A 27,076-nucleotide genomic window follows, 5' to 3' on the forward strand; every position below is an offset into this window, starting at 1 on the left:
CATGCTCAACGCACAGCATGAGCCAAACCTGTCTCTCAGACATCCGTGGAGACGGACATCCCAAAGTGCCTTGCCCCCTACGAAACCCCCACAATTCTCTGTCTGTGGCCCCAGCAGCCAATACAGTGTGAGACAGTGGCCGGGGTTTTCCCAGAATGCACTGCTGCAAGCATGCAGCAGGTGTGGACAGCTCTACATGCCAGAGTTTGTGCTTCTGGGTGAAATGCTGCCATCTGGACACACTGAAAAAATGTTGGCTTGTAGCTGTTCTCTCCGGAGCCTGTCAAACCCTGGTTATGCTAACGGGGTTCTGTTTGCAGGAGGGCCTCTAAACAATGGGACTAGACTGTGGACATGTCACACTGGGCCAAACGTAGGAGTTACACCTGGAATGAGTTTGTGTTACCGGCCAGAGAGTGGCTCTGCGGCCAGTTGTGTTTGGCAGTTCAGCTGTCAGCAAAAGCAGGTGGCCAAGAGGTGGATCAGAAGTGCTGGGGGCATTTGAAACTCAGAGGCATATTTTGCAGCCCCTCTCAAATCATTGTATATGGTACCAATGTACTCCCCTCGCTGCTGGGGTGCAGAATGCTGGTAGCACTCTCCTGTACTGCTTAATATCCTCATTTCCCTTTGGGGATGGGGGGCCCCCCGGTGATCATGGGACCTGCAGGTAACCCCCCAGCCTGACCTTGTGTTAATTCAGCCTGCTGTGTGGCTCCCCTTTCCCAACATAGTGTTGCCTTGAGGCTAACACACATGCAAATTAAATAGCCAGCAAATACCAAGGGCCACTACCTTCCACCTCATGGTCAGGAAGGCCCCCTTTCAGCAAAGCTCTTAAGAACACACTTAAATTTAAGCGTGTGCTTACCTTGTATTGAAGTCAGTGGAATGGAAGCACATCCTTAAAGTTCTGTGGATGCTGAGTCCGGGCCTCTTGTCTGAACACAGAGGGTGCAGCATGCTCCCAGGGCAGAGGTGCCTGGGGTCAGATGACTCTGCGAGGCCGGGGAGGAAGGGGTTCGTCGTGTGACATAGGAGCCTGTCTCCTGGGATTCATAGAACCTCGCGCCCAGTTCTCCGAAGGGCAGGGCTGACTCTGAACGGGCAGTCCAGGCCAAGCGGAAGCTCCGTGATTCTGATGTCAATTTATATGTGCTCAGCTCATCTCATTAGACGTGTGATTGGCTTCCTTTCCCATCCAGAGGTCTCGCTTTTCTGTTGGCATGGCCAGAAAGCACAGGCCAGGACTACATTTTGCTGCCAATGGGGAGGCTCCCGTTTGGAAGTGGGGCCGATCAGGCAGAGAATTGGTGCTTAGCAGAACTAAAGGGACGTACTTAACTGTGGCAAAGGGCCTCTGGTTTCATGTCAAGCTGTATTGTGGAGGTGGCTGCGTTTCTGTGCTGGAGGAAGCGATTCCTCTCTCGCTGTTTGTACAGTCTGATAGGAAAGCTTGTAAAACACCTGGGGATGACAGGCAGGGCATGCCACACGTGTGAGATGGTTGGAGTTACAGTGAGCGTCTCAGTTTGAGGAACAGCTGTTCTGCTGCCTGTTTATCCTCGCTACAGACTCATCCCCAGTCCCGAACACCCCCACCGCACACGCGGCCCCCCGACACGGTGGCAGCTCTGCACGTGGTGCCAGCAGCACGAATGCTGGTACCCCGATCTGAGAGGTCACTTCGACACCAGCAAACGGAAGGATTCTGGCTGGAGCATTTAGGTTTGGCTCTGGCCTTTCCCAGGTTTTTTATCTCGTTTATAATCTTCTTCCTAAACTGTTTGGAAATGTTACTGTGCACAAAACAAAACCCACCAGGCAGTGCTTGTGTTAGGAGGCTAGTACTGTATTTACTGTTTTTTAGCTTTTATTAAGTTATTAAACAAGGGAGTACAAGAAACAACCGTGGCTGTGATTTATTGGCTAATGATTACACCGAAGCCTTTGACTAACTACTGTATGTCATGGAAAGCCCTGGACAAGTCTACGAGAAATGGGTTTCCATGTACATTTCATCATTTCACTCTTTGATCTCTGTCATGGCTAGAAAGTGACAGTTAGAACAAGACACTCAACAAAACGGCCCAAAATTAAACACAGGAGCTTGTCACTCTCTGGCTTTGCTTCCATGCATTGGCCCAGCTTTTACACTAGTGCCCATTGCTCTCCATTTACTCTGGTGTAACTGAGAACAGGATTGTGTTTCCGGAGAGCTTGGATCTCTCTGGTTGCTTTCCAAACCCAGATCTTTCCGTTTGTTAGAAACACAGGCTGCCACTGTGCCATCGTGAAACCAACAATAAAACCTGCTCCACAACCAGTATTCCTGTAACGCACCAAAAGGCCGTTAAAAAGATGCTGACTGCCATTTTTCACTCCCTGTTTCTCTGTATACACACAGGATTTAGTTTTATCTGCTTTCTCTCCAATATTTTTTATATAACAGTGAAATATTTATATTGTCCAATAAAAGGCAGTAAGCTTGCAATCTCTCTCGAATTCATTTGAGACCAAGAGAGCTTCATTGTATGAATTTCACACCCAGCAGTGACCCCTGATAATTGACTCCATACATCTTTAGCATCAGAAATTTACATAATATGTAGGAAATGATTGATCGCTTCTGTAACCCGGCCTGTCTAACATCCCGTCTACCGTGCGCCCGTGTGCACCGCAATCCGTCTTGTGCACGGCAATCTGTCTTGTTCTGCCCTGTTTCACAAACCTGGCAGGCCCTCTTTCTCTGTGTCCCCTTCCTGCTGCAGCTGCACCAGCAGTATCAGCCATTTCCCTTTCTGTCTCACGTGGATGGATCTGTTCCCTGCACCACATGCAGGAACAAGGAGAGGCTTGCAAAGAGGTGTAGGACTGTGAGGAGGGCAATTGAGGGCCACACGCTGCTCTCAGTGACGCTGGAATTGGGAATGACTCCACTGACATTGGGGCAGTTACTCTGCATTTACACTGGGGTCAGTGAGCAGAGTTTGCGTCCTAGGTTCTATTCCCAGTTTGTGCTGTGTGATCTCTGGCGCTCTGGGCCTAATTCCTCCTGGTGCTGTGGCCCCTTCCCATGAGCTCTGGCAGATTTGTCTCCAGGGACGGTTGACGTAATGGCTGTATGCTGTCCCTGGCGCAGAGTTGTGTTGGAGACATTCCCAGGGGAACGTCAGATGCATGATTTTTTGGTGGCCTGACTCATTACTGTTTAACATTGGAGACCTGCCGTGCTGAGGAAAGTCCTGCACTGCCTAAGCCCAAAGAGAGAGTTGAGTCAGAGAAGCATATCGGAGCAATCACTGCGAGATCACTGACCTGCCCTGCTTCTCTTTGAATGGGTGAATGCTCGGTGACTCGATTGCACATCACATCCCCTACAGGGCAGGTAACTACTGAGAAGTTTTCACATCTGTGCAGGGCTGCTGTAAAGAGGACGATGGTGATCAGTTGCTCTCCATGTCCACTGAAGGCCAGACAAGAAGTGGTGAGCTTAATGTGCAGCAAGGGAGATTTAGGTTGGATCTTCGGGGAAACGTTCTAACTATAAGGAGAGTTAAGCTCTGGAACAGGCTTGGAATCTCTGTCACTGGAGGTTTTTAAGAACCAATTGGGCAAACATCTGTCAGGGATGGTCTCAATTTCCTTGGCCCTGCCTCAGCACAAAGAGCTGGGCTCGTTGACCGCTCAGTGTCCCTTCCAGCCCTACATTTGTATGGTTCTGTTATTCACCCCATTTCACAGACTGAGTAGCTGAGGCCAGAGGTTAGTCTCCTGCCCAAGACGCCAGCAACTCACTGGCAGAAGTGGGGATACAAACAGGAGGCCCAACTCCTCATCCCTAGCTCTAGCTGCTAGACTGGACACCCTCTTTAAAATGTTAGGTTAAGATGGCCTCCCATCTCGGGGTTCAAGGAGTGCAGCAGTCCAGCCTCCGGTGCTTCATATCAGTACTTACCTGGGGCGTTTTCATCCCTATGTCAGGATGGAAATGCTGTGGCAGCAGGTTTCCTCATGGGATTTCCAGAACTTCCTGGTCCCGTTGTGGGAGGATATACCAGCTGATCATTATCTTGTTGCTTCTCTGACCAACCTGGACAGGCGATGTGGGCTTATATGACGTGTGTTTGTGCGCACGTGAGAAATGGATGTATGAATAAAAAGTTCATGGGATTTTTTTTTTTCCAGCTCCTCAAAGGGTTGAGTTCAGGTGGGGCTTGGAGTCAAGTTTCCCTGTTGGATCAGTGCTTTTTGGAACTGAATTCATGGGCACGTCTCTACGGCCCCTGCTCCCGTCAGAAGTCAGTGGCAAAAGCTCCTGTGGAGGTCAAGAAGAGCAGGACGGAGCTTGTAGTTTCAGCTCTGCTTGTTGGGCTCCCTAGCAGATGTCGCGGTTACTGTGGGGTGTCTGTTCTTGGAAACTCAAATCCCTTCCCAAGCTGTCCCCTTGTTGGCGTATGGCTTGAGGACGTAGACTGTCTGACCCCGTGGACGCTGTTGTGTTAGTGGAAAGTGGGATGTTTATTATTCAGAGCGGGCTGCTCGGAGGCTCCCGCATGTCTGTGTCTGATGTGCCGTTAATCGGAGGAGCCTATCGAAATGGAAGGGTTGGCATAAATGACAGGGTTTGTGTCAGCGCGTCCCCCATAAGATCAGATGGGGGCTGTGCGGGAGGTGACAGTGTTGCATATTCAGGCTGGCAGAGGGGTTCACCTTGTGATAGAATCGGCTGCTTGCTGAGTGGTCTCTTGTCTGAATTCTGGCCTTATCCAGGGAAGCCCAGCCTTGGCCAGAATTTGATACATGTCCCCAGCCGAATGCTGATACAGTTAATGGCTGTTATCTCAGCCCATGCCTCCTAGTTACACACAAAGACATTCAGTAATTGGTTGACCATGAGATTGGAAACTAGCCAGCCCCTTGCCCTGCAGCCGTCCCGCAGCCAGCGGCCTTCGCGTGGGTAGGTTATCGCTTTCCACAGAACGAGTTTACTTTACTTTAAACACTTTCGCAGAGGTGAAAGTAAGCTGGTGCACCGTACTGGGGCCGGCTTTCCCAGACGGCAATTTCAAGCCCTGGGGTAGCTGCGGCGGGGATTTAAAGGGCTCCGGAGCTCCAGCCCCCACTACTGCCCTGGCCCTTTAAATCCCTGCTGCCGCTACCACAGAGCTCGGGCAACAGGGCTCAGGCGGGGATTTAAAGGGCCTCGGAGCTCCAGCTGCTGCCACCCTCGCCCCCGCTCCCCCCCCGGGCCCTTTAAATCCCTGCCTGAGCCCTGCTGCCCGAGTCCTGGGGTGGCAGCGGTGGGGCTCCGGAGTGGATTTAAAGGGCCGGGGCAGTAGCGGCGGCTGGAGCCCTGGGGCCCTTTAAATCCCCGACGGAGCCCGGCCGCCGCTACCCCAGGGCTCGGGCAGCAGGGCTCAGGCGGGGATTTAAAGGGCTCGGGGCTCCGGCAGCCGCTGCCACAGCGGAGCCCCAGGCCCTTTAAAGCGCTGCCAGAGCCCCAGGGTAGCAGTGGCAGCCGGGAGCCCCCAGGGCTCCTTGGTGATTTAAAGGGCCCGGGGCTCTGCTGCGGTAGCGGCAGCTGGATCCCTGGGCCCTTTAAATCGCCCCCGAGCCCTGGCTTCCCAGCTGCCACTACCGCAGCTGAAGCCCTGGCCCTTTAAATCTTGATTTAAAGGGCCTGGGGATTTAAGGCCATGCCCCCTGCTCAGGGCTCTGGCGTACCAGTAAGTCCTCTAACTTACTTTCACCCCTGCACTTCCGTCTCCTGAGCCTGTCGCCCACGTGGCAGCAGCAGGGGGGGTCTGGCTATCCAGGAGGGCCCTGGCGGGACTCAAAGAAGGCCTCAATTGATGTCATTCCCTGTCAGAGGGCAGGGCAGAGTGCTGGTGAACAGCTGAGCAGCCCCCGGAGTTAATTCAGTTGTGCTCAGTGAGGTTATTTCTGCTCCGGACGGTGGAGCCACGGTACTTCTCACGGGTGACACTGCTGCTCAGGCTCCTCGGCCACACCCATCCCTGGGGCGGGGGGGAGGTCCGAGCACCAGGGAGGCCCATTGTCAGGTACTAGAGCTTGTGCGTGAGGGTGTATTTCTCCAGCAGGGCTGTGGGTGGGGAGCTCTGCAGAACCTGATCAGGGGGATAGAATAGTAAAACCTACACACCACGCTGCAGCTGAGGATCCACGATTTATAGATGGGGAAGCTGAGGCTCAGAAAGGTTACAGGATGTGTTCAAGGCTCCACAGTGAGTCAGTGGCACAGCTAGGACTAGAAACCTGGTCTCCTGGTTCCCAGGCAGGTTCCCTGTGTACTGCACCACATGGTCTCTATAGAGTCTTTCCTCCCCAGGCCTGCTGGAACCTAACCTGGCAGCCCCTCCGAGACCTTATTTCCACCTGTGATCTGGAGCAGCAGCCATAGTTTCTCCATGCTTCCAGTGTGCACAGGCGTGGGCTGCTGGCTGCACCTAGGTCTCGTGGCCACACTCGGTGTGATTATAACACCTGTAGGTTAATGAGGGCCTACTGTAGCATTTTCTTTTCCAAGCAGTGAACTGCAGCTTCAGTTCCACCTGCTGGGCAGAGCAGGCTGCATGTACAGTTCATCCTACTGGGACATTTCCCTCTTAAGGCAGCTCTGGGAGATGGAGGAACAATCTGAGACTAACGCGGGTACATTCTGACCCTCTGACACCAGCGCTTCAGCCTCCGATTTATCCAAAAGCAATTAATAGAATCTTTCCCCTCTTACATTTTACAGTTTGCGTCTCTTCCCTTAGACTGAAGGGTGGTAATTAGAATCTGCGTTAACAGATAAATTCTAATGAGGTTTTGATGGCTGGAATATATGCTCTTACTGTATTCCTGTATCAGACAAAGGCTTCTGTTTTGCCATGTTTTATGGCACTGGTGTAAATTTTTACTGGTCTCACCTGATAGGAGTCGGACAATTACTGTGTATTTCATTATTTGGGGGTGGGGGGAGAAATACCGGAAGAGAGGAAGTGAGATGTAGTGGTTAGAGCTTGGGACAGAATAATGGAAAACCTGGGTGGTGTCTGCCTGGATAAGACACTTAATTGTGAAATGGGGATATTGCTAGTTCTGTAAAGCGCTTTGGGATCTGGGTGGAAAGTGCACAGTGTTATTTCAACATAATCATCACCATATTTCATTATCGGGAGGCCGGCCTTTCCAGTTGGAAGCATTGAGCTGGGCATGCCACCTATATGGGTATAAATGAGTATAAATGTGACGGCTACTCCCACTGATTCCTTTAGCGCCTATATATATTACTTTCCTCCAGACATATTTCCAGCATGTACTTGCGGGTTTGTAATAAGTGTGAACGCGTCTGTCAGTTACGGCGCTGGGTCTTGACAAAGTAGGATTTGATTGGTGCTCCGAGTCCCAGGGTATGTATGCTATACCACAGCCTGACTTGCCAGCCAGGGGACCCCCCCCCCCCTTTGGTGTAAACAGGCAGCAGAGCACACCAGCAGACTAGGGCCTGAATTATGTAAATGAATTCCATGACTGCTAATGGGGCCACGCGTTCCCCTCGTGAAATTTGCAAACACTAAAGTTAAGAAGAGAAGGAAGGGTATGATGAAAAATACATTCCTAACAAATGTGGCAATGCATAGTGTATTATTCCCTTCTCCCCCAGCCTATATCTGTTGGCTTGGAGGGTGATTTTTTTTTTTTAAATGCCATTTTAAATCCTGCATCTGATTGCGGTTTCACACACGCAGGTTAGTGTTCTTCAAAACCAGCTTGATCTGAATCCATAATTCTTTAATGAAACATTTCCCTGCACTTGAAGTGAACTGTGCATGATTTACTGCGGGATACCCAAAAGGTCAGTTTACTTAATATCGGCACCTTCATTTTTCCAAATTCGGCTGAAATTAAAAAGCCATATATATCTTAACAGGCATATTTATGAACACTTAAGCGTAAGTAAGTCATAGTTGGACTTCTTCCCTCTCTGCTGATATATGGAATCTGGCAACGAAGAGGGCTTAGAATAAAATCTGGCAATACAATATGCTGCACTTTACTATTTTGACACTACCACGGTGATGTTTTTTTTGCAGTTACTGTGGAGCTTATGTCACTGTTCTTTTTGGGAGCGAAAGGGTGGAGGGAGGAGAATATTGATGAGCTGAGTTTCTTGATTATCTCGCTTTTATTTTAGTTTAGTTTATCTTGCATTGGATACATAGTTTCTTCAATTATTCATGCAACCTCCTTGTCGATATTGCACGTCTTGGCTTTGTAAGGGAGGGAAATAAAATGTTTGGGAGAATGATGTGTACGGTTTAAAAAAAAAATGCATCAAAACATCTTTTTTTTTCTTCTTTTTTTGTTTTTGTTTTTTGTTCTGTTCCAGAAGGAGCTTAATTCTGTTGCTTCAGAACTGGCTGCTCGGCAGGAAGAGAGTGAACATTCTCATAAACATTTAATTGAACTCAGCCGGGAATTTAAGAAAAATGTACCCGAGGTACAGTATATTTGCTGTTATGGAATTAACTCGGTAGGGCGGCATATTTTCCTCTGTCCAAACTAGATTTTGAAACCCGTACACATAAGTGACTAACAAGAAAGGAAGCTAATTAGCCACAAAGACAAATTATAGTCTCTAACCTTTGGGGTTTCTTTATTGCTTATTCTTGCCGTCTCTGCTGGCTCCATTGTATTTAAAGGGGCTGATCCTGGGAGATGCTGAACGGTTTCGGTCTTGAGGGGAGCTCAGTGCTTCATGGCACTGCTCTGAATCGGGCCCAAAAGCATTTCCATTAACAGAACTTGGGGTTTAGAAAAAGCAAGTGTTAAGCGTTCGGAGCTGAGATCCTGGCATCCAGCTCTCAGCCCAGATGGGGTAGGCACATTTTAATTTTTTTCTAAAATACATTTTATTTTAGTCAGTTTGACTGTTAAGATTTCTCCCCACCCCCCTCCATTTCAGATGCTATTTTCTTTCCTGTCTGTAAAAACAAAACCGTAAGGGGAGATTTTCAAAGGCCCCCCCCAGGCAGGTAGGTACCTAGCACCCACTGAAAGACACTGCGAGGGGGGCATGCCCCTTTGAAAATCTACCCCTTTGTTCATGAGATTCAGAGGGCCTGAGGCTAGCATATCACCTCTCTCGATGAGTAGCCCCGTTGCTTCTGGTGGGACCACGGCAGGAGGTGTGGTGATCTCCTTCGTGGGAGTAAGGCTGGCAGAAAGGGGCTCATAGAAATTAGAGAGAGGGGCAAGGGCCTTTATGGTCCTGTCTGATCCATTCTCAGTTTCCTCCTGGTGTTCTGTCCAATAAGATTTAAGGCTGGGCCAAAGGGAGTTAGGCACTCCAGCCAGTGAATTTCAGTTAAGCCAGTGAATTTCAATGGCCTTTGGATGCCTAACTAACTCCCTCAGACACATTTGACAATCTCAGTCTAACTGTCCCAGGAATGGGGTTTCCTCCTGCTAATGGGGATGACACCACTGCCCCATAGTAAATTTTCCTGACATCGAACCTAAAATCTCCTCCCATGAATCGCATCTTCTTGTCTAGAAACGCTGCTCCCTCCTTGGTCTTCCCACTGTTCATATGTTTGTGATTTCTATTCAATGGATTTTGCATGCACTTAAAAGGTAACCAGCATTTTCTCTCACTACAGCATAGCATTTAAAAATCTTAAACCATGTATAGAAATTTGACACAGGGAACACACTTCACCAACCTCTGAAATGCAGCCACACCTCGGGTGGTGACTGACAGCCCTTACTAACAGTACAGAGCAGGTTAGGACTGGAATTGAAGAGTAACTTACTCAACTGAAAAAGAAAAAAGAAATGAAAGTGATCAGGATGTAATGATTGTATGTACTTTGGCCCATCACCATGATTAATACTTCTAATGTGGTGAAAAAGTGCAAGGGGATCGTTATCGAGCACAAGGGGACAGAACTTGCGTGTTCTATCTGGTGTGCAAGTCGGCAGCTCCAGCAGCCATTGCTTCAGTACGGATTCCAATTTAAAGGATCAGCACAGCAAAAGTGAAGGGTGGCCAGCGTAGATGGGAGCAGCAGCTTTAAAGTTTCCTTCCTGTTAATTCCAGTGGGAGACGGGTGCTCTCTGCTCCGTTAAATCCTGTCAGTTTTCCTTTTCAGCAAAGACCCTGGTGGGCCATAATGTGAGTCGCATGCTTTGGGGGTTAATTTATTTAAAAATGGTGGGTGAATTGGGTGCCAATGAAAGAGAGAAACCTTGGGCCTGATCCAAATCCCAGTGAAGTCAATTGAGAGCTTTCTGTCAAATTCAGTGAAAGCTCGATCTGACTCTAACGGCTCTGCCCACGAGCCATGCCTGATGCAAGAATGCACAGTGCAAACTTCCACCACTTAGAAGTGTTGATGCGTCTCCATTCTGAGTGTGCACGCTCTGGTTGATAGTTGGCCCGGAGAGAGTTAACCTTGTCTCCCTGAGCAGAAAGCCTACCACAGGTGTATACCCTCGCTCTGGGGAATAATACAGATTCTGCTTTCACGTCCATGTGAATGGGAGTAACTCTGGATTTACATGGGTGAGAGAGCTGGGGATCCGGCTGGGCTCTGCAGCGGTGGATTGTCCATTGGAAGAGACCCCTGGAGTGAGCTTTCAAGGCCCTCTCTGAGCTTGGATAGAAATGGGCACTTCAGAGGGGAGTCTGCCTTCATGGATTCAATCCTGACTGTAAGATGCCCACATGCTCTTTGAATCAGCTTTATAAGCCCCAGACTTGCCAGCTCTTCCCTTGCTTGATCTTGGCTCCATGCCCCCCATTATCCAGCGTGGGCCTCCCTCGGCAGGGTCTGCCCTTCCTGCAGTGCTTCACAATGAGGCCTCAGTGGAGGTCACCAAATACATTAACATTTGGGGCGCATGCCAGGATTTGAACCCAGACCCCCAGAGGTGACAGACGTATGCCCATTTCCGCCGAGCCCCCGGACCATCTCCCCGCATCGGCTGCACTTGAGAAATAGCCACCGATGCGTCCGCTGTTCAAAGGAAATGGATACAGTTAGCGTAGAGCTGATGGAAGGTGTTGGATAAGAGTGTCCCCTCACCTGCAAAACCCCACGTAGCAGCATTACACATCATCGAAAGTGCCTTCCACCTTAAGGGAAGGAACCAACGTGAGGGGGAAAAGGGGGCCGCCTCGGTTGTATCTGCCCTGCAGTCCCAAGGAGTGATGGCGGCTCCTGTCGACATACGCGAGCTAGTGTTTCTCCAGCTAGCTTGGTACTCCTGCAATGAAGCTATGCACAGACATCAGTAATGACCCAGGGTTCCAGGCGACTCGTCCAGCCTGTCTTGAAGCCTGTGTCCTCGCTGCTCCGGTACCGAGCTAGTTAGGGCAAAGTTACCTCGGGTTGTAGACGTCCCTTAGTCCCCATGTCCCGTTCAGTCCTTGGCTCTCCATCTGCCACCCTCGGTAAGGTACCTGCTGTGATGATCTGTGACCAGATTTTCAGAGGCGCTGCTCCCATTGACTTCAGTGCTTAGCCCCTCTGAAATTCAGATCAGTCAGAACTGGCCCGAGACTCGCCGGCTCCTGTTGGGTGGGCCGCTGCAGGAGGTGCCCGTGCTCACCTGGTTGTTAGAATGGTTGCTCACCAAACGCTGTCATTCATCTGGCAGCAGTGTTTGTTTAAGCTGAGCTGTGTGCTTCCAATCTGCTGTACTCCCATGAATTGTATTTCTCACGACATAGAAAGGGCCAAACCACATCCCCTGCTAGGTAGCTGTGTGCGGGAAGGACCCTCTGTGGCACGGCTCTCTGGCCATTATCACGGCCTCAGGGCTGAAGTAGCCCTTACAGGCATTGCCCTCCCCTTCCATAGCTTGGCCATGCCTAGGCGGAAACAGGGATCCTGAGACAGTGACGTGTCCTTGTAAACACACGTACGCAGAAGAGCAGCTGGTGTAGAGCAGTATCAACACCTGAAGAGTACTGACAAAGTTCAGTGTCTGTACACACTCCTCTCAGAGACACATAGGCAGCTCCTATTGCCTTCTACTCTGGGATCACGAATGTGGCCGCTGCTGAGCGTGGCCCTAAGAATGTCCTCTTGCAGGGTGGGGGACTCATTCACAGCCGCTCGGGGGCACCACATTCATTGGAAACGGATGCTGCAAAGGACCAATGTGTCTGGTAGGCAGAGGACAGGAGGGAGGGGTTTGACTACCCCCTGTAAAGAGAAAGTGGGGGTGGGGAGAAAGATCCGTTCTGTTCCGCTGGCCTCTTGCAAAGACTCAGCCAATGTAGATGTGCTATGGATTAAAAACCTTTTCACCTTTTGTCAGATTTTAGATTACGGTAGGTCAAGAGTATCCGTTGAGAAGATTAAGTCCAGCCAGGGCCTCAGCTCTAAAGCTTCAGAGAAGAGACAGGTAGTTACTCGTGTCCATAGTTCAGTGTGTGTGGATCTGTAGATATGTACAAATACCACTGCAGAACTCGTACGATATCTGCTTCTGGTGAACTCTCTGATCTCTCTTTCAGGAAATCAGAGAGATGGTGGCTCCTGTCTTAAAGAGCTTCCAAGCAGAGGTAAGAAGCCGTCACTCGCAAGAGGTACTCTGTCGTGAGGGTGTTTGCGACTAGCCAGATTAGACTGAGATGGACCCAGGGGATCAAAAAAAAAGCAGACAGACACCAAGACCAAACTGCACAATCACTGCACAGCATGCTCCTCACTTCCAGCTCTCACATGCTTCCTCTGAGCTCACGAAGGCCAAATTCATCCCTTCATTGGCCCCCTGCTGGTACTGATTGCTCCTAGTTTGTACTGTGTCCCCCCCACCTAGTCATCTCACAAAAGGTCTTGGGTATTTTACATGTGCAAATGAACTTCCCCAGCTCAGGTACTAGTCTGATGTGGAGAGATTTAAATCCTTCCAAAGGGGAGGGCAGTGTGGGAGAAATATCGCACTTCAGAACGTTTTTTTTTTTTTTTAATGATTGCTCTTCTGGGGGCTGCTTTCTGTGTTCTTCTAATGTGCGTAGATTGAAACCCCTTGAGAGATGTAGGCACTCAGCGCTCGCCACCAGCAACACATTAGAATCTGTCATCTGCTGAGCATTACATTACTTTAAATCTGTCTCTTTGGAACACCGTAACTGCATAAGAAAATATGAAAGTAAACAATAACTGGATTTACACAAATGCGGCTGATTTCCATATTTCTCATCACTTCATTTTATTCCTCAGTTTACTGATATGCTCATTTATTTATAGGGCAATCCGGTATTGATTCATTCCAATGCACTATGCATAAATACACAAAAGAGAGCGATAACAATAGGAATACATTTTCAGTCTTTTAAATACTGAGGTTTTTCCCAATAGCTTTCATTAGATCCGCTAGGAGAAGATGAGCTATGTGCTTTGGGAGACCCAGCCTGCCCCTAAACAGGAGTGGCTCTGGATTTACGGCAGTGTAACTCACATCAGAGTCTGGCCACCTGTCTCCACGTTCTCTTTAGAATCCCCCTTACTGACTCGGTTTCTTCCAGGAAGGTTTTTGCAGGGGATTTTGAGGAGTTGCCTCTGAATGATGAATAGGAAGATGCCTGTCCGGCTTTAGGGGTGTTGGGCCCAGTCCTGCTCCCACTGAAATCAATAGGAGTTTTCCCACTGAATACAGCGGATGCAAGATTGGGCCTTTCTCCAACAAAAGCTGATAAAACTCCAGACCCTTAACTCTGCTTTTGGCAAGTAATTGAGGGAGGAGCTGATTTCCATCTCTTTGGGGGGCTGTATTCTTCCCTCACTCGCCCTGTGCAAATCAGGTTCAGAGTCAAAGTGGCTGTACAGGTGACACTTGCTAATTTTCCATCCCGTCTTAGTTCGGTTGACTCTGATCTTTGCAAACGTAGGAGCAAAATCCTTCATGTGTCAAAACCCTTGCTGAGGTCACTGGGAGTTTTAACTGAATAAAGGCTACAGCCTTTGGCCCATCCTCAGCCCCTATAAGGAATACACATTTAAGGCGAAAGGTGTGTTAAGTGGAGAGCAGCATCCTTCTTCAGCATAAATCAGGATAGCTCCATGGACTTCCACACGACTGTGCTGATTTATAACAGCAGGCGATCTGCCCCGTTTGCTTATTAGCTGGGGTGAAATCCTGAAATCGAGAGAACTCGGGCTTTATTCAGCAGTTCTTTTTGCAAGAAATCCTCCCCTCCCATGCTCCAGGGTCTGACCACTGGATCTATGTAATCATGGATCCAGTGGCCCTGATCCCATCTCCACAGATCCCGGCTGCTTCTGCATGTTCAGAACCCCCCTCAGTAGGCAGGAGATGGCTGAGTCCCGCCTCTGGGCCATTCCAGTGATGCCCCACTCCACCAAACCACTCATAGCCAGAATGGCTGGTGCTGGGGGTGTTTTTACTATGGTTTAGATTTCACTAAACATGAATATTTACAAGGGAGAATACAGAGCTACATCATATGTCATGGGGAGTAGCCAATGAGCCCCCATGATGAAAGTAGACGCTCCCACTCCTGTTTTTTCTTTTAAATGGAAAGAAAAAGATCATTTTGAAGTAACAACCTGTGGTTTTGCAGTCGCCATAAGCAGCTTGTATACCTTTAGGCACCTGTATCCTTTATGTGCAGCTTCTTAGTGGGAAGGGGGAGTTGTGGGGTGGAGAAGGGACTAAATCGTACCCACTGAGAATAAAAACAGCTTTTGTTTTCCATCCTGATTAGATAAAGGCTGGTTTATTTCCCTGATACGGAATAACAAAAAGCTGTCCATGACAGTAGCTTAATGGCAACAGCTTGAAATGGACAAAGTTTTTGAATCTCCTTGCACAGAGAAAAAAGAGCAAACCGAAAGCCCTGCTAATTACAAAAGTTGCTTTATGAAAGATAATTCAAAGCAATAATTTAGCAAACATAATCAAGTAGCGCAGATGGGGATTTTGATGAATAGTTTGCAACATGCAATTAGCAGCTCTTGCAGTTACATATCATTAACCCTCAGAGCACAAAAATTATTTTCTCATTATTAGATGAAAAGGTAAAATTAAGCTGACTAGACAGTAAAGGAACAAACTACAATTAATTACCTTCATTTATTACAGTCATTATTTTAAACTTATTTTTTTTCTCCAATAGATAGATGAAAACATCTAAATTAAAAGTTTTGTTATGCTAAAGCAGAGGTGAAACTTTCCAATCCGTCTGTACACTGGAGCGTCCCTGTGCCGTGGAAAGGGCTGCTTCATCTGCTCGGCGCATCTGATTGAGTGGATATTTTATTTCAAATAAAAAGGCAATTTAGCAATAATTAAAGCTGTATAATACATCAGGTTTAACACAGAAAGTAAAGTTAAGGGCTAAGGATCAAAAGGGTGAAGGCTAAAGAAAACATGTCATCCTTTTTCTGAGTCCCCTGTTTGTATGTTTGCGGAGATAGCTCACCAGAGCCAGTCCTCCTGTCTTGCTCTGTATCTGTAAAGTGGCTGTTGCATTTTGCGGCCAATATAAATAGGTTTTGCTGAAGTGAGTCCCCTTCGGTTGATGTGAAATGGACACTTCTAAAAGGCTGTGGTACTGGAGCAGCTATGGCTGGAATGTCAAATACCCAAGACCGGATTCTCCTCTGTGAATCCCAGACAACCCCGTTGAAGTCAGTGGAGTAACTGGGGGCTGAATTCAGCTCTCATATCCTTGGGGACAGAAAGTATCTGTCACGTGGACGCCACCAAGCCAGTGAACTGATGCTGGGAATGACTGACCACTTGTTTCCTGATGGGGAGGTGAAAAGAAGCAGTGTCTCCAGCACGCCTTACTCGGGTAAAACTCCCCTTGACCGTGATGAGGAAGGACAGCAGAGGAGGGTCTAAATGTTCGGCAGCAAGGTAAAAGCTGTACTTTTTCTCATGTGCAAAATCTGACCACGGGAGAAAAGTGCAAAAGGTTGGTAAGGGAAGGACTTTTGCAACAGAGCCACTTTTGAGTCTCGGTGAGCTTTTTGTGGTAAACTCCCAGTGCCATGAATCTGTGCCCAGCAGAGCCGACTAATGCGGAAATGAGAACAGCTGGAAAAAAAACTTCATTTTTTCCTGCAAGAAATGTTCCTGCAAAGAATCAAGTGTAAAGTGTGGAATGTGCCCTGGGGTATCAGATGGGCCTGTTTAATGCCAACATGTTTTATGTGCATATTTGGGTGCTGTTTCTGAGTGCCGGCCACAGCAGTAACTGGGGAATGTATGCACATGCTGTTTAATTTCATTAAGGGAGGGAAGGGTGCAGACTTTGAATTAAATTGATGGAAACGTGGCAAGTAATTAACCAATGTCAGAGACATAAATCCTGTATGGAATGACAAACCACACAAAAGGGAGACAGAGCCTGTATTTGTGGTCTATGGATCTAACGCCCATGTCTGCACATGTACTAGTCAGTGGGAGGTTTGCCTGAGTAAGGACTGCAAGATGAGTCCGGGTGAAGGGGGTAAGAATTGAATTCGAAGGGGCAGGTTACAGTTGCTCTGCACAGGTGCACTGGAGGGGGAGATGATGCAGGTGTGTCTAAGCGGGCATGACCACGGCCCACTTACCAGCACACTGGCCAGGCAGTGCTGGGGGGAGTGCCAGCTTTACCTTTTCATAGCAGGATCCCATGCCCAGCACGCTGAGCCATCATGTCTTACAAAGGCATTATCTGCCTCCACAGTGCTCTGGCACCGACGCTGCTCTCCTCTGCCTCCTGGGTGGAACCAGACGGGGGAAATTACATGTGTGTTAGAAACTAGTTTAATAATATCCACTGGACCCAATCCCGACTGGTAACACTTCCTGTGGCGTTCTGTGCACTCTTGACCTTGTCCAGTGGCTCCATTTGCTTTTTGGTGCTGTCTGATATGAATGCACAAGCCAGAGGCCTGATCCTGAGAGTTGCTGAGCACCCACAGCTCCCAGTGGATTGAGTGGGAGCTGCAGATACTCAGCACCAATTGGGATCAATCCCGAGATGTCTCCTATTTCTTTGGCAGCCCACATTCTGTTCTTAAAGGCTTATCCACAACCCCAAATGCACGCACCCCAGAATGAGCCCAGATTGACAAGTTGTGCATTACCTCTGCATGCCAGCTTTCCTCTTTAGAAGTTGTTGTAATGGCTCTCCGAGCGGCTCTGAGTCTGGTTCACAGTTGTCAGTATAACCAATGGATATAATGAAAGGCCCGTGAAAATTTTACATGTAAGACCTTAGCTCAGAATTTCCTTGGCTTTGTCTTTTTATCTCCTGACTCATAATGTTGTCTTTAAAGCATAGCAATTTTTCTAGAATAGTGCTAGTGAGATTCAAGTCACTTACTGGACAGTAATTTGCTGGTATATAAAGGACCTTTTACAGCCCAAAGCTTTTTCTGGTGGTGTGCTGACTTTTTGAAGTTAGAAGATCCAGAAGCTCCTTCTCTCTCACCTTATCTCAGAAAAGATGCGGCAGAGGTGGGAGAGGACCCAGGCCTGGAAAGGCTTCTGTATACGGAGAGACAAACAAAAGATAGAGACCGTCTAGTTCAGAGAGGAGTTAGAGCCAAGGGCTGTGATAGAGAGAGACAGACTCACAGATGATCGTGAGGAGGTCTGTCTGGCACTCTTATATTATAGGATAAGGGGCCATTCTAGGAACCATATTTAAAACTGGCAAAAGAAAATACTATTTTACATACTACAGAATTGGCCTGTGGAACTCTCTGCCACAGGATAGCACTGAGACCAAGAGCATAGTGGCATCCAAAAAACAATAGGCATTTCCCTGGGTAATGAGAATGTCTAACACCTTTTTTTAATCCTGTGCAGTGTGGAAGGGATTTAAACTCTCCCCTATGAGGGTACAAGCCAACCTATGGGGATTAGAGACAAAGGTTCTCTATCGGACACTTTTTCCAATAATTGTCCATGAGGGACAATTCCTCCTGGAGGAGCTGGTTCTGGCTGCTGCCAGAGACAAGATCCTGAGCTGGTTGGATCCCCTGTGGCAGTGCCTATGCTCACCTGCCCTGGTCTGGAATTATTCTAGTTCATGAATCTAACAGGGAGAGGCTCCCTGTGGATTCCATCCAGCACACAGAGTTTGCGGGAGTTGGTTGCAGGGATGAGGCCCCATTCCTGGCCACCAAGTGATGATGGTTTGGGACCCCCAAGTGTTTTCTCCATGGGGAGGTGATTTGAGTGTGGTTTTGAGATGGGGGGCTGAGGCTTTCCCCTGGGCAATGGTGCCCCAAGAGCAGGAAAGGGCATCACTGGTGGACTTGTGAAGCAGTGCCTGGCTGGGCCACACCCTCCTTTGGGAGTGACGCAGGCGAGGCTGGATGGCAACATGTCTAGGGGGAGAGGGTCAACCACCGGGTTACGTATCCAGCCTTCTGCCTCCCATACAGTCAACAGTCAAGGTCCCTCTTTGCTGGGAGTTCTGCTTATACAGCTTGACTTCTACACACAGGGGCAGGGCTTACCACGTCCCGTCCGTCGGAGCCTGGTGCTGCTGAAGGCGTTAGGACTGGAAGCTTGGACTAAGATGAGGCCTATAGGGTAGCCACCAATTCCTACCGTGACGGCCTCACCTGGCTCAGGGCCTAGACATCCCCCGTGTGGATCATCTCCAGGCTTTTCAGGGTTTGAAATCCGGGTCCAAATTCTGCGGCATGGGCCTATCTCCAACTGTTTCCCCCCCTGGGCTGGGGGAAACAGTTCTCCTCCCCCATCAGCCTTGGCTTTGCTGGAGTTGCTCCCAGTTCGTTCCAGTGTAAGAGGAAGCTGGGCCCTCGATGGCTCTGGTCCTGGTATCAGTGGCAGGTTTGCCATTGCTGGCAGAGGAAACATGGTGGCTTCCACGGTGCATGTAACTTACACCCAACATACAGCATTGTCCTGCAGCGTAAAGAGATATGCGGCGGGAGGAGGGGCACAAAGAGGGCTGGGAATAAACAGGGGGCAGGTCATGGAAAGATAGAAAATTTGTTCCAATGAGTGATTTCTCCCCAACCCTTGTACTGTGCAAAAAGCCCACATAAGCAAGCTCTCAAAAGCATCTTTAGCTGCAACACCATCCATACGCCCTTCTCTTCCTCCCCTCTTCTTCTGTTCCACCAGTCAGAGCCTGCTTCCTCCATCCTCACCCCCGCCCTTACAAGCTTTTAGAAAGTTGGAAAGGAATAAAGCTTTGGCCGTGACCCTGTCTCACTGACCATCTAAAATCAATCTGCTCCTCACAGCCTCGTTCATTTCACTCTGAAGCCTTCCATTGCAGATGAGGCATCAATACAAGGTGGTTTCCAGTTGCCAACTGTCAGTAACTGCACTAAAAAAATTAAAATTAAATCAAAACCAAACTGTCAGTTAAAAACAAAACAAAAAAAGTTTACGTTGGTGAAAAGGGCAAAATAATCTTGAAATATTTCCTCCCCTTACTCTGCTATAAAAACTGCCTTTAATTTACTATAATAACAGTCCTTTAGTGGTTAGGATACCACCCTAGGATTTGGGATTTAATTCCCAATTCTGCCACAGCCTTCCTGCATGACCTTGTCCAAGTCACTTAGCCCCTCTGCGTCTCGGTTCCCCAGCAGCAGAATACATCACGTGATGCTGTTGAGGATAAATACAGTAAAGATTGTGAGGTGCTCAGATAGCTCGGTGCTGGGGGCCAGATTAGAATCTTAGGTAGATAAAAGGTATAGTCCCAAATTGCCTCCAAATAATCATTCTCTAGACTTTATAGCCCCAGCTCGGAAATCAGTTAAGCCCCTGCTCTGCAGGAATGTGCCTGTATGGCTCTAACTGCAGGATTGGGGCCCGTGTGCATTTTATTGTGTGCTGCAGTCTGCATTTCCTGACCTTTGAAAATGTGTCGTCATAATTTATGAGTGTCAGGACAAAGCGTGAACGTTCTCAGTAAATGTATTACTTGCCAGTTGGCATTCCTGGCTGCGACAGTGCTCCAGCGAGGCTTACAGCATTAAAGCTGTTGAATAATGCTTGCAGGTTATGATTTTTCATATTAATTTTTTCTTACAATATTTATATAGTGCCTTGACTTTGCTGGGCATTCTGTAGACACTGAACACTTGCCCTAGAGAGTTTACAAGCTGTGGGTCCGATTCTGCAGAAACGTAAGCCCACAGGAGTAACTTTACTCACAGGAGTAGCCTCATTAAAGTCAATAGGATTACTCACAGGAGTGATGTTACACCCCTCCCTTCCAATATTTTGTAGATTTAGGCCCAGAGTGGACAGCCCAGATTCTCCGGCTGTGGCAATAAGCCCCGAGTCTCTCAGCTGGCTCTGGTGAGCTTCTCTATAATCCGCCCTGAACTCTGGCTGCCGTGCCGTGTAGGGGGACACTCCTGCAAGGTGCTGAGCTTTCTGGTTCCAACCCGACAAAGCCCTTAAGCTCCTGCTTATCTCTGAGCATGAGGGTCGTCCCAGCGAGGTCCGTGGCGCTATGTGGAGTTACACCAGTTGAGGATCTGGCCCGATAAGTTCTCCCAAAGCATTGGATGAAAAATTGGCTCTCCCAGCATGCTACTGGGCTGATTTCTGAATGGCTCCCAGTGGCACCAGCTATGATCCCTCTCCATTTCCTCTCTGAACGACTTGTTCAATGAGGCAGTAGCCGCTTTCCCAGCAAATAGCAAAACAGGGCCATGCAAGTCACCAGAAAAATTCTCTTCCGCAGCGAACTGCGAGTCAGACATGGCCAGTGGGGCCTGGGTATCAAAGTCTTAGCGGTCTTCTCTCCTGACTTTCTAACAGTGCCCACCGAGACACCCACTGATGGCAGTGGGTTGCTGTTGCCCCCTAGTTGTCTTTGCCACCGAGAGCAGGAGAAGCCCCAACCAATGGTCACTGGGTGCTGTAAAAGCCCATCACCATCCCGTTGAGCCAGGGCTAGAACAGTTTCAAAGAGCATTCCTGGGGCCTGCTGCTGTTATGCAGGACCCGGGTCTTGTTTAAAAGTCGGCGGCGGTCACGTGTGACCCTTGGAAAGGCGTCCCATTAGCATGGCATGGGGTATCCGTCACAGGGCGCTTCATCGATCAGATCGCACCAACCATGGATCCTTGGTGATATTTTCCCACCTGCTACAAGTGCGTGTTTTAAAGAAAAGACACAATCTGCCTAGGCATTTAGAGTCGCACGCTCAGCTGAAATTTCGAGGCCTGCTCTGCGTGTGCTGTCCCACAGAATCCAGTGGGAGTGAGCCGCGCACACAAAGGACTCGTAGGGTGCGTGACCAAGTGGGATGCTCTATTCGTTATCTGATATTTGGGATTGAGCTTGAGCTCACAAGCCCTGCCTGGCTGAAGCTTGCAACTTAGAGATCAAGGGTGGAGGACCAGTGGTTAGGTTGCTCGTCTAGAACTTGGGAGACCCAGGTTAAATTCCTGGCTGTACCAGAGACTCCCCGTATGTCCCTTGGGATCTCTGTGCCTCAAGTCCCCGTCTGTACAATAGGGATAACAGGCACTGGCCTTCCTCACAGGAGTGCTGCAAGGATAAATACATCACAGATTGTGAGGGTCATAAGAACAGCCAGACTGGGTCAGACCAAAGGTCCATCTAGCCCAGTATCCTGTCTTCCGACAGTGGCCAGTGCCAGATGCCCCAGAAGGAATGAGCAGAACAGGTAATTATCAAGTGATCCATGCCCTGTTGCCCATTCCCAGCTTCTGGCAAACAGAAGCTAGGGACACCATCCCTGCCCATCCTGGTTAATAGCCATTGATGGACCTATCGTCCATGAATTTATCTAGTTCTTTTTTGAACCCTGTTATAGTCTTGGCCTTCACAACGTCCTCTGGTAAGGAGTTCCACAGATACTTCAGTAATTGGGGGCCATATATACCTTAAATACTTAGACAACTGTCCAAGACCCTGATTATGTGATGGCTTGGGATCTCCCCTGGGACCTTTGCATAATTGGGGTTTACCTGTATTTTGGGGGTATCCCCTGAGCTGTTGGGCCTGCCCATTGACTGCCCCAAATATCTCAGAGAGAGTGTTTGGTTTTTCTGATCTCTCATACAGTGCCTCTCCTTAGGATTACTCACGTGCCAACTTCTTGATTTTGGCACTCTAATAAATAAGATACACCTGATGAGATTTGTGGTGTTTGAAAATAACCATGATTCCCATCAAGTGACCAAAGCCAGCAAGGCGTTCGTGTGATGGGAGGGGGAATTCCTCGGAAAAAATTCGAATGAGATTAACATCTTTTGACTTTAATATCAGGAACTTGGCCAAAGCATCATTGAGCGTGTCAGGAAGTATTACAACAAAATTAAGAACCAGCAGCAATTTTCTTTCATTCAGTATCATATGCTTTATAAAGTAAATTATTAATGCTTTTTCCTCTCCGTTAAAGCAGTTATTTGCAGCGTCTTGGTATATTTCTCATTAGAAATAACATCATCTAAAGAACTATATTGATTAATTTTTTTTAATCTTAGATTCACGAACGTGAACAACATATTTATATGACATTCCCTTTAACTAGAATTCTCCTGCTTTATTTTTATATTATTGATTTTTTTGACGCGAATTGCTTTTTGGCCTCATGAAAATGTTGTAAGCTTTCTGACTTCAGAGAAATGGACTCCAGTGTGAGCAGCGCTGGAAAGAATGATAACTCCCATGTCCCAGGGTAATATCTAACATATTTAATGACAGTTAAATGCAGCAGCTCCTTAGTGTGTCTTTGGAGTCTCAGCATTTACAAGCGCTTTAATGGACTGGGTTACAAAGCCTGAGCGGTATGTGGAAAATATTTAGAAATATTTAACCCCGCTTTCCAGCTGCTGGCTCGCAGGGTTGCAGCACTCTAGGGGGAAAGACAGGGACTCTCAGACAATAGGCATGTTCCAGATTTAGCTTTGATCCCAACATTTAGTTTCATTTCGCTCCACTGGGGCTAGCTGTTGGGTAAGGAGCTCTGCTGTGCCTGAGTTCCCGTGGGATCGTTCGATGCCTGTGTGAGGACTGGGAAAATGTGTGGCCGTTAGTTGCTAACAGGGAAGATACGGACAGTTGGCAGCTCTTGACCAAAATTGTCTCTGATCCCTGTCCAAGACCTGCCTGTGGGCCTGATCCAAAGGCCACTGAAGGCAATGGGAAGCCTGCCACTGACTTTGAAGGGCTTTGGGTCAGATACAGTGTTCTGGCGACGTGGTCAGAGGTGAGGCACATGGAGTTTGGTACACTGTCTACTAAGGCCCCCCGGCCTTCGCTCAGCACTGCAGGCTGGCCATGGGAAAGCATCCCCCCTACTCCCTCCTCCTGGAAACCTGCCTCAGCTCTCCATCCCAGCGCTGCTGCTCCGGAGCACCCTGGGCTTGACGAGAACTCCCAGTTCTGACTGGATACTCTCCTTCCTTCCTTCCTCTCCCTTTCCACAGCCAGTGGGTAACTCCCCTGCTTCCTTCTCCCGCTCCTCTGCCCCTCTTTAGACATGATCCTGTCTGTCCTCCACCAGCGTGGCTCCTCCTCTCTAGCGCCTCCTGGCTGGGGATCGTCCACAGCCCTAGGCGGCCACGCGTGCCTCTCCCTTCTGGAAAAGCCATCCCCCTTTCTTGGCTCTTGCAAGCCACTTTTAAGGACTGTCCCCCCAGGGAAGCAGCCAGGCTTTGCTAAGTGCTGTCTCCTTTGCAGCCCAGCTCAGCTCCCTTTCCAGACCTGCCTTCATGTCCCAGCCTCTCCAGGCGGCTGAGGCTGTAGCGTCCCCTGGGGGGTCCCTCACTACTTTGCTGTTGGCTGCACACTCACCCAATCTCCTTCCCCGGTCTGTTTTCCAGCAATATTTCCTTGGCTAGGAAACCTGCTGTTGCTTTCATAGAATCATAGAATATCAGGGTTGGAAGGGACCTCAGGAGGTCATCTAGTCCAACTCCCTGCTCAAAGCAGGACCAATCCCCAATTTTTTTTGCCCCAGATCCCTAAATGGCCCCCTCAGGGATTGAACTCATAACCCTGGGTTTAGCAGGCCAATGCTCAAACCACTGAGCTATCCCTCCTCCCTTTCAGCACCTCCTGTCTGCAGCTTTCTGCCCTGGGGCCGTGTAATGCTGCAGCTTCCCTGGCTGGGCAGGGGCCTTCCCCGCTCGCAGGCTGCACCTGCCCTCCTCCTAACACGGCTGCTACTCTGAAACCTCCTTCCAGAGTAGCTGGTGTCTTCTGGGGTCTCTGAGTGGATCTCCCGTTCCAAGTCCCAGCTGATCCTGTCTCCCTTTGTCATCTCTCATCTTGCTCCCCTGTATTTGTCTTTATTTTCTTCCTCTCCATTAGAGACCAGGATGATTATGCTCAGCTCCCCCCAGCCCAGCCATTATAACCCCCTGTTCCTGTCCCCCTAAGTCACTCTTGTCCCCGATGGCTTTGACCGGGCCCCAGCCGAGAGTGCTGCCTTCCTTTGCACAGCACCTATTGCTATGCTGGCTGCTCTTGCCTTGAATTCCTCAGCTATTGACATTCCCCTGGAACGTGGGATCCAATGGGCCCCAGCGCTGAATCAGCTCGGATCTGGGTGGGTGGCAGGCAAGCCCCCCGCTGAGGAAGTTATGCAAATCTGGGCTGAAACCTGCCCCACTTAGCAATGTGTCCGTCTCAGCCAGACCTGTCGAGTTACCTGTGTGGCTCTCATCACCATTGGATCTGAGCATCTCGCCGTCACTCCTGCGTTGTAACTCCAGAGTCCCCCACAAGGGATGGAAATGCAATCCCCACTCTACACATGAGGACCTGAGGTGCAGGGGGATGAAGTGGCTGGTTTGAGGTCACACAGGAAATCTGCGAGTGAGCCAGCAATTGACCCCAAACCACCTGTGTCCCAGACCTGTGCTCTACCCGGTAGGCCGTTCATCCTACCCCAGTTTTACAGCTTGGAAGGGTTTTGTCCAGGTGCTGTATTGGATCGATGCAGCAAGATAGGTGGTTACATTGTGCAATGTGCTCCTGTGAACTCTGGTGGGTATATATTTACTCCCCTTTGCATCCTGTCTTCTTATTTAATGTCACCTTAACCACTTGAGGCCAGTATAGCACAGTATTACCCAGCGGCAGGCAACCTTTTCTCTCCCCACAGCATCTGGCTGGGGAGTATTTCCTAGAAAGCAGTTTCGTTGCTTTAATGTTGAACAGCTCCAAGCCACCTGAGTTTCAGTGGAGGTGCTGTGTCATCAGAAGACCCAGGAGTTACGAGACCTGGGTTCTCTCCCTGCTCCTCCTCTCGTTGTGTGACCTTGGACAAGTCACTTAAGCACTCTGGGCCTCAGTTTCCCTGTCTGTGTAATGGAGGGTGATGACACGGCTCCAGCTTTGTAGAGCACTCTAAGATCCATGGATGAAAGATCCAAATTGTTATTATTTGCTCACCTGGCTGGCAAAAGCCACCCATTGTAGTATCTGTGGCTGTTGCTCTGTCATTCAGATAGATTTCCCCTGGAGGTTGTTTTATTTCAGCCAGCCATGGGCCTCTGCAGGTTTTTTTCCTAATGATTTCATTACCAGTTTCATTGTGGCTGAAAACAAATTACCATCCAACAGTCAGCCCCGTTACAAGCCTTTCTCCAGCCTCTGATCACGCTGCCCTGCTGCCAGTTTCACAGTAATTCCTCCGCAGTGGTCACTCTGCGCTGGTTCTTGCTGCTTGTAAGGGCTGCCTGTCCCTGAAAGGAAGCAGCATAAAAAATTGGAGGGGCGCCTCTCCCGTCTCAATATCCTTCAAGAAATGTAGCAGCACTTTTGGGGGGGCATTTTTATGGTGCATAAAGAACTCCTGACAAGTTTTGGCTTTCTTTTTTCTAAGGGGATAATGTTATTTATGTATTTGCATGTTTTCTAGGTGAGAATTTCAGGCCTTGGTCCACAGGGTCTGCAAGGAAGAACACAAGACACTCGGAAAGTTTTGTAGGCTTAGGGCATCCCATATTTAAAATGGAAATCTGACGAATTGAAGTGATTATTCTGTATTTGAATTCGATGGGAGTTTAACAAAACCAAGATTTTAAACGGAGCAATGAAGAGGTGGAAGGAAAGATCCATGTGCTAACTAAAAAAGCAAAAAGGTTTGAAGCAATCCCATGAAGCCCCTAACCAGAACCAGGGAACTTTAGGAGCTGCAATGTGGGGTGCTTTTGCCGTACATAACAACTTTATTGAACCAACAGTCTTATGAACAATGTTACATACTCTTGTGCGCCACTAGATGGCACTGTTCAGATTGTCTACATCGGGGCGGGCAAACTTTTTGGCCTGAGGGCCGCATTGGGTTTCCGAAATTGTATGGAGGGCTGGTTAGGGGAGGAGGTCGTGGCCTGCCCTCCCCCGTACTATCCGCCCCCCCCCCCCATCCACCCCATCCAACACCCTTGTTCCCTGACGGCCCCCCCACGGGACCCTTTCCCCATCCACACACCCCCACTCCCTGTCCCCTGACTGCCCCCTGCCGCCCCATCCAACCCCCCCCTCCTTTCTGACTGCTCCCCTGGGACCCCTGCTCCATCCAACCACCCCTTTTCCCTGTCTCCTGACTGCCCCCTGCCGCCCCATCCAACCCCCCCTCCTTCTTGACTGCTCCCCCGGGACCCCTGCCCTATCCAACCACCCCTTCTCCCTGGCCCCTGCCTGCCCCCTGCCGCTCCATCCAACCCCCCCTCCTTTCTGACTGCTCCCCCGGGACCCCTGCTCCATCCAACCACCCCTTCTCCCTGTCCCCTGACTGCCCCCAGAACCCCTGCCCATGACTGCCCTCTGCCGCCCCATCCAATCCCCCTTCCTTCTTGACTGCTCCCCTGGGAACCCTGCCCCATCCAACCACCCCTTCTCCCTGTCCCCTGACTGCCCCCTGCCGCCCCATCCAACCCCCCCACCCTTTCTGACTGCTCCCCCGGGACCTCTGCCCCATCCAACCACCCCGTCTCACTGTCCCCTGACTGCCCCCGGAACCCCTGTTCCCGCCCCAACCCCTATCCACACCCCTGCCCTCTGACCACCACCCCGAACTCCCCTGCCCTCTACCCAACCC

General features: G+C 49.4%; 1 protein-coding gene across 8 annotated transcripts in view; it reads left to right on the forward strand.

Annotated features, from left to right (window-relative positions):
• CUX2 (cut like homeobox 2) overlaps nucleotides 1-27,076 on the forward strand; it is a 224,729-nt gene that overhangs the window by 127,132 nt on the left and 70,521 nt on the right. For 2 of the 8 annotated variants that reach the window (XM_043529407.1, XM_043529406.1), the window contains 3 exons: nucleotides 8,399-8,509; nucleotides 12,340-12,426; nucleotides 12,539-12,586. In XM_043529407.1, the coding sequence (XP_043385342.1) occupies nucleotides 8,399-8,509; nucleotides 12,340-12,426; nucleotides 12,539-12,586 (246 nt within the window). Of the gene's footprint in view, nucleotides 1-4,189; nucleotides 4,327-7,600; nucleotides 7,865-8,398; nucleotides 8,510-12,339; nucleotides 12,427-12,538; nucleotides 12,587-27,076 lie in introns of those variants that run through there. The other 6 variants (XM_043529409.1, XM_043529408.1, XM_043529412.1 and 3 more) reach the window with 5 other exon arrangements.

This window comes from Chelonia mydas, chromosome 15 (assembly GCF_015237465.2).
Source record: "Chelonia mydas isolate rCheMyd1 chromosome 15, rCheMyd1.pri.v2, whole genome shotgun sequence".
In the NCBI taxonomy this organism is placed as follows: domain Eukaryota; kingdom Metazoa; phylum Chordata; order Testudines; family Cheloniidae; genus Chelonia; species Chelonia mydas.